We start from the raw sequence: 7,249 nt of genomic DNA, 5'->3' as shown, positions 1-7,249 counted from the left end.
TGTCCATGTTGCACAGAGTTCTGAAGTTTTGGGGTTGATCAATTCAGCCACTTTCTTGTTTGTTCCTTGTACTTTTGCCAACAGCTAAGATGCTGTGATGAAGTCTGAGGTCACATTTACCCAGGTATTTCCTTCTAGGAATGTTTAAAAAAACTTTTCAGAGACTGATTTATTTGAGAGGGAGAGACATAGAGAGGAGAGACAGCGACAGATTTCCCACCTGCTGGCTCACTCTCAGGATGAAGCCAGAAGCCGGGAGCTTCTTCTGGGTCTCCCACGTGGGTGCAGGGCCCCAAGCATTTGGCTCATATTCTCCTGCTTTCCCAGTCACATGAGCAGGGAGCTGGATCTGAAGTGGAGCAGCTGAGATTCAAACTGGAGGTCATAAAGATGCCGGTGCTGCAGGTGTTGGCTTTACGCCCTAAGCTATGCTGTGTTGGGGTGGAGTCCCCAGCCCCTTAACTGGAAACTCGGGAGAAGCATCCAGACACACCCTTAACCCCGCCTCACTGAACTGTGTGGGAAATGCAGACTTGCAGAGTAATCAGCCATCAGAGGAAGTCGGGCAGGCATCCGCACTCTTCCAGAACACTGGGTGCTGCTGTCCACCAGAGCCGCCGTGTTGTAGGTTTACGTTAGGCGAGCACTGAGAAATCCAGATGACCTTGAACTTTCTGTGCCTGAAGAAACCCTGCACACACTTTCAGTCTTTCACTTCTGTGTGGTCCTCTCAGAGGGCGGAGTCCCACGTTCATCTCGGATTTTACCTTAGAGTTTGATGAGCCACAAGCTTTTTAAAATATTTATTTGAAAGTCACAGTTACAGAGAGAAGGATTGAGAGAGGTATTCTATCTGCTGGTTCAGTCCCAATGGGTCCTCACAGCCGGAGCTCGGCTGATCCCCAGCCAGGAGCCAGGTGCTTCTTCTGAGTCCCCCAGAGGGGTGCAGGGGCCTAAGGACTTGGGCCATCTTCTGCTGCTTTCCCAGGCCATAGCAGAGAGCTGGATCAGAAGTGGAGCAGCCAGGACTCGAACTGGTACCCACAGGGGATGCCGGCACCACAGGCGGCAGCTTTTATGCATAACGCAAGAGCGCCAGCCCGGATCCATTAACTGTGACCTCTCACATCTGAGACCATGTGTCATCGCCTCCTCTGGTGAGTGCAATTTTGAATTCATCTTGAGTGACTGTTGTCCTGCCCATGTCCTGGCACAATTGCTAAAGGTCAAGGGGAGCGAATCTTGGTGTCACCGCCCTCTAGATGGGCTTCTATGGACACTCAGGGCCACTGAGCTGTGTGTGGTCCCTGGAGAGGAACAGCACAGAACCGCACGGGAGCCTGCAGGGCAGTGGGCAGGGCTGCGGGAGGCCGGGACCCCTTCCCAGAATGCGTGTGGGAGCCGGGGGAAGCAGCACAGCCAGCAGCCCACCTGTGTCCCTGCCCCTGAGCAGGATTCCCACAACCCCAGGTGAGATCCGCCCGCTTCCCCTGGCTTCTCACCATGCATGCCCGGCCTCCCGCCTCCCCCACCCCCGGGGCACAGCCTCTCTGACCCAGCGCTGTCCTCTCTCCAGGTCACCGCCTGCCTGCAGCTCGGGTCCTTCTCTGGCTGTACCATGCCTCTGCCAGCAAAAGCCCAAGGCCCAGCAGGACCAAGCCCGCCACGTCCATGCGGATGAGGTTCTCCAGGGTGTGGTCCTGGGTGCTGGGGCTGGGGCGTGCATGGAGGGGTCACCTAGGCTGCGCCAGCCCCAGTCAGCCTGGACCCCACCTCCCCGCAGCTGCCTGAGCCCTGGGTCACGTCTGTAGCTCACTCACCAGCGGGGGAGCCTGGCTGGGGTGGAAGGGGCTGCTGGGCTCCAGTCCCCCTGAGAACATGGACGAGACGGTGAGGAGGAGGAGATCCCGGCCCTGCCCTGGATGCCGTACTTCCAGGCCCCCATGTCTCGCGACGCAGCTCAGCGTGGCCCTCTGATGAGCCGCCTCCACGTCACCCTGTCGGGCTGCCCTGTGCTGCTGGGTCACCAGGGGAGCCACACAGGGGCCGGGCCATGCAGCACCCACAGCCTGGCGAGCTTCTCCCTACAGCAGCAGGTCCGGGGCCCATACTGCACCATGGCCTGTGCCGCTGCGCCCGAGCAGTCTCTGTCCTGGTCTAGAGGTTCACAGCTCCTGGGGTGTGAGTGAGGCCTGTCATGGGTGGGTCCTGTCCAGTGCTGCATCTACTCTGGCCCAGCGTCATCCCTGCTCCCCGAGGCTGAGAGGGCCAAGGGCCAAGTCTGCCCAGTTCCCAGCTGGACTCAGGGGCGGGCTCCGTGGGACCGGGGTGCATGGGGGTCTGGGCGCAGCATCCCATGCTCGGACCCACAGAGCGTGCACTGCTCCCCGCGTACTTTAAAGGTGAGGGGCATCAGCCGTGCCCAGGGTGAGGTTCAGGAGGGTCCTGAGCTCAGGGGTCCTGGGGCGGCGCTGCCCTCCAGCACCCACGTGCGCGCCTGTCCACGGCCCAGAGCACCCCTGAGCCCTGGCCTGGGTCTCCCAGGTGCTTCCTGCGGTGGGCGCGTTGTGACCACCCCAGCCTCTGTCCCCTCTGTACACCTGCTTTCTGCATATGGACCAGCATGAGAGGGAGGGTGCGGGTTTCACTGCCGGCGGCTTGTGGGTACTGAACACCACCACACCTGGGGCACCTGCACTGCAGTGTGCAGGCGGGGAAGCCCACGGCTCCCACGGGCACACACAGGAAGGCTCCAGCTCTCCCGATCGTGGAGGAGCAAGCTATTCACCTGCAGCAGCGGCGGGGTCTGTGGGTTCCAGGCTGGGGTCTCCCACATCTGGAGACAGAGATGAAGAGGACAGGTCGGGGCTGGGGGCTTCCTCTGCTCCCCCCCATTCCCCTTCCCTGGCCCCCTGGGGTGGACGTCCCTTCAACATGACCCTGGGGTTTCTTTAGGAGCCCAGGGAGGACCTGGGAACTGGGGGCTTCCTCACCTGTGACCAGGAGCTTCACGGGCTCACTGGGGAAGGACCACACATGGTCACTATAGGCGCCAAAACACCTGTACGTGCCCGTGTGTGCCGAGGTCACAGGGCCCACGGGGAACTCCGCTGGCACCGCCCCGTGGCTGCCCTGTGGGTGGCTGGGCCCGCCTTCCCGGAGCAGGAAGAAGGTGTTGGTCACCATCTCTAGCCGGCAGTAGAAGGTCACATTCTCTCCCGAGGTCACCGTGGGCCCTGGTTGAACCCATAGGGTGGGCGTGTCATACATTCCTGCACGAGAAGGTGGCCGGTGTCTTCCTGCCTCGCAGGCTCCACCCCTGCAACCTCAGACCCTCCTCCTGCCCCCACACCTGCCCCAGCCACAGACACGCCCTCCCCAGCCGTGCTCCCAGGTGGAGCCGCTCAGTGCCCCCAGCTTCCAGGAGTGAGGATCAGACTCTCTGGGAGCCACTGTCCACAGGGATTTCCCAGAGTTTGGCTGCTAGGACTACAATGCCAGCACGGCCTGGGGCAACCGATGGCCAGGGGCCACCTCAGAGCCACCAGTCAGAGACTCGGGTGGGGCGGCCGTTTGCTTAGGTTTTGGGGGAGAAACATACGTAATATAGAATTCAGCATCTTCACAGCTTTAATCTTCGCCCCGTGTCTCAACTTCTTTTGCAAGCTCAGCCCGTTCCCTCGCATGCGGTGCAGCCCACGTTGGCCACGCCTTCCCCAGGGGACACTCGGCTGCTTGCAGCTCTCGGCCCTTCTGATCCAGGCTGCGGTGACTCGGGGCCAAAGCTCTCTGTGTTTGTCACGAGCCCTCCTGCAGATCCTACCAAGTGCTTCAGTCTGAGACACAGGTCCCCGGCTGTAGGGAGCGCCGTGGCCCGGACACCTTCCCTCCGTGGGAGCGGCCCTCCCACAGGACAAGCCTCTCTCTCTGCCCGGCCTGCTTCTCTCCCCTGTCCCAGGGACCCGGGTGCCGTCCTCGGTAGGAGTCCTGCACCGATGCCCTGCTGGGCTTCCCTCTCCTACAGGCTCCTCCCAGAGGAAGCAGCCCCCGTTCTGACACCTGCAGAGCGTGGCCCGATGGGGCCGCCACCTGCCCCCACCACTGCATGGCAGCGGGCAGACTCACCGGTGACCACCAGATCCAGGGGCTCGCTGGGCTCGAACCAGAGCTCCCCGCTGCGGCAGAAGCAGCGGTAGTGCCCTGCAGTGCGCGAGGTCATGGCTGCGATGGGGAACCGGACTCCGCCCCTTGCTCTGGGTTGCTCAGGTCTCCCCCAGGCAGAGAGGCCCCCCTCGGAGTGCAGCTGGTACTCCTTGGCCCCGGGGGGCCCCTGGCACCAGATGGCTGCCGGCTTTCCCTCTGGAATCCTGGAGCCGGGCTCTGCCCAGATGCTGGGCCTGGTCAGTGCCTCTGGAAGGGAATCAGAACCTGAGTTTCCAGAAGGACCCCACCCCAGCCCCCCTCCCACTGGCAACAGCCCCGCCCACTCCCAGTTTTCCCAGTGGTGGTGACTTCCTGGGGACCTGGAGGGTGACCCTGGGGCGGTGAAGGGAGGACTCACGCTTCTGGGTGCTGATTCTCTGGCTCAGACACAGCCCTGGGAGGCAGGAACCATGGGTCGTGTTGCCCCCCAACGCGTACCCCCGGCCTCCATCACTCTCCCGTGCCGGGACTCACTGAGGCAGAGCAGGGCCATGAGCGGGAAGTGCATGGTGCAGATTCAGGCTGGAGATGTGGCGTTGCCGGCTGGCGAGGAGCACAGGATGTGGTGGGCAAGGCCTTACGCCAGTCACCCAGGGGATTTCACACTGATGTTTTTACAGGCAGGGCCACAGCCCTCCCTCCGCCACCTGACCACGGCCCCACGACAAATCCAACCACACCTGCATCTGTTGCTGGAGAAAAGCAGGGTTCTTGTCTTCACACGAGAAAGAATTCAGGCATGAGACAGAGAGAAGTGGGAGGTAAAATAGCAAGGTTTATTAGGGCAGGGACATCCGTAAGGACAGATGGGCACCTCTCCAGACAGAGCCTGAGAGTGCCCAGTCGCTCGGACTGGCAGGGGGTAGTGAGGTGACATGGTTGAGTAGAGAGAGTACACCTGGGCAGGCAAGCGGGTGGCTCAGCGGAGATGCAGAGGGCTGAGCGCACCGTCCAGTTGAGGCCGGGGATTTTTAAGGAGATGGGTCTCTGTCTTCACACAGCTCCTCCTGAAACAAAGGATTTTATGGCTGTAAATATTAAGAAGCTCCTATCTGAGTTTTCCCTTGAAGGTATCAGACAGGAGGAAGCCTAGCTGGCGCCATCCTGGGTTCAGAGGAAGGGTGAGCAGGACCCCCTAGAGAATGGGGATCCGGAGCAGGGTGTTTGAAATGCAGGTACTGGGCTGCATCTGGGAGATTGTGGAAGATTTGTCAGGCAGAAGGGGCAGGACCTCCACCTGGCAGGTTATCAAGTAGGAGGGGGCAGGCAGGATGCGAAGGCCGGGCAGCCCTGAAACATTATCGGGATGACTTTGAGATGCAGCATATGCTGGACATAGACGTCTTCTCTTTAGGCCTGTCATACACACATAAGCTCCCACGGAACACTTCCTACCTAACACAACCACAGCGTCTGTCAGCTTCAACACCACGCCGCTCCCTCCCCAGAGCTCCCGCCCATTGCTGGCCTGGGTGGCTCCTGTTGTCTCTGTATGCCCCAGGGCCGGGTCTTGTGGGTTCCCAGTGCATCTGCAGCTCCGGAACAGGGGATCAGACCGAGGGGCACAGTCACGGGGCAGCCCTGGGAGGTCACCGTGCCATCCACATGCAGGGGAGGCGAGGGAGAGAATGGGGGTTCTGTGACCCCTGCTTTAACGCCTCGCACCCGTGGAGAGATGTGGGACTCTGCACAGCACTGCCCCCCGTCTGGAAATGGGAGCACGGGCTCCATCTCCTTTCTGAGCTACAGAACCTCGAGGACCACAGCCCTCTCCCTGCAGGTGCAGGAGGGAGGGTGGGGACAGGAAGGCAGGTTTTCTGTGCTCCCTGGAAGTGATGGCGAACAAGGTCCCACCTGTCTGCCCTTACTCGTGCCTCCGGGGCCTGAGTACTTGCCTTGGGGGAGATGAAAGGGCTGGATTTTAGAGACAGCGTTGGGGACTGAGGCTGGCCACTCTGGCTCCAGGGGTCGACACCTGGGGCTGGGTTTCTTCTCCTGTCCTGTGGCACAGGGACCGGCTCACCCCGAGCTCCCCCAACACAAACTCTCTCCAAACACCGACCACGGAACTCGAGTCAACCCCTGGTGCCGTGAGGATGAGGCCAAAGTCCCCACGGGGTCTCCCGGGGTGGGGTCCCCTCTGGCTTTTGCGCAAGTTTCTGATTTTTTATTTTTATTTATTTATTTATTTATTTGTTTGTTTGTTTGTTTATTTTTGACAGGCAGAGTGGACAGTGAGAGAGAGACAGAGAGAAAGGTCTTCCTTTTTGCCGTTGGTTCACCCTCCAATGGCCGCCACAGCTAGTGCGCTGTGGCCAGCGCACTGCGCTGATCCGAAGCTAGGAGCCAGGTACTCCTCCTGGTCTCCCATTAGGTGCAGGGCCCAAGCACCTGGGCCATCCTCCACTGCACTCCTGGGCCACAGCAGAGAGCTGGCCTGGAAGAGGGGCAACCGGGACAGGATCCGGCACCCCGACCAGGACTAGAAACCAGCATGCCAGCCCCGCAAGGTGGAGGATTAGCCTAGTTAGCCGCGGCGGGGTCCCTGATTTTTTATTTTTAAATTCTGAAAATGTGAGAGGCAGAGAGAGAGTGAGTGAGCCAGCTCCATCCATTGTGTCACTCCCAGAATGCTCTGATGGCTGGGGTGAACCAGAGCCAATGCCAGGGGCCATGAGCTTTATCCACACCCCCCCACATGGGAGGCAGGAACCCAGCTGCCCAGCCGGAGACCATGGCCCCAGGACCTGCATGAGCAAGGAGCTGGAGCCCAGACGTGCAGCCGAGAATTGCATCGTGGGGCCTTTGCTTCCTCCTGAGGCCGGTTGTTGTCACTGAGGGTTCAGCTGCAGTGGGTTCTGCTCCCCGTGGAGGGGCCCTGTGCCTTTCTGTGGTCTCTCCCAGTCCCCCAGGGGTTGGGTGCCCAGCAGGGGGCAGCTCTCTGGCAGACGCTGTGGGTGTGCATGTTCCCACCCCACTAGGTCAGACTCAGCTTCATGCTCTCGTGAAGGCCGTGGGTGTTGGGTTTTCAGTACTTTGCTTCCAG

At 60.6% G+C, this 7,249-nt stretch overlaps 1 protein-coding gene across 1 annotated transcript; it reads right to left on the bottom strand.

The window, feature by feature from the left end:
• Window positions 1-1,573: 1,573 nt before the first annotated feature.
• On the bottom strand, window positions 1,574-4,711 carry LOC149120724 (natural cytotoxicity triggering receptor 1-like). The gene is made up of 5 exons (XM_089320130.1): window positions 4,678-4,711; window positions 4,562-4,597; window positions 4,126-4,410; window positions 2,994-3,272; window positions 1,574-2,836 (listed from the first exon to the last, which is right to left on the bottom strand). Exons 1-5 carry the CDS (start codon window positions 4,709-4,711, stop codon window positions 2,781-2,783), a joined length of 690 nt encoding a protein of 229 aa, XP_089176256.1. The 3' UTR covers window positions 1,574-2,780.
• Between the last annotated feature and the right edge of the window lie 2,538 nt (window positions 4,712-7,249).

The sequence above is a fragment of the Oryctolagus cuniculus genome, chromosome 18 (assembly GCF_051225735.1).
Source record: "Oryctolagus cuniculus isolate XC-2025 breed Fujian yellow rabbit chromosome 18, ASM5122573v1, whole genome shotgun sequence".
In the NCBI taxonomy this organism is placed as follows: domain Eukaryota; kingdom Metazoa; phylum Chordata; class Mammalia; order Lagomorpha; family Leporidae; genus Oryctolagus; species Oryctolagus cuniculus.
This window is presented reverse-complemented; position numbering and strand designations above follow the sequence as displayed.

What these genes read in the sequence shown, in the direction of transcription:
- LOC149120724 (XM_089320130.1), bottom strand. Translation starts at nt 4,711, where the DNA reads ATGCACTTCCCGCTCATGGCCCTGCTCTGCCTCA. An exon ending in GAGAATCAGCACCCAGAAGC is followed by an intron (nt 4,411 to 4,561) that starts GTGAGTCCTCCC and finishes ATTCCCTTCCAG; the next exon opens with AGGCACTGACCAGGCCCAGC. An exon ending in CGTGAAGCTCCTGGTCACAG is followed by an intron (nt 2,837 to 2,993) that starts GTGAGGAAGCCC and finishes CTCTGTCTCCAG; the next exon opens with ATGTGGGAGACCCCAGCCTG.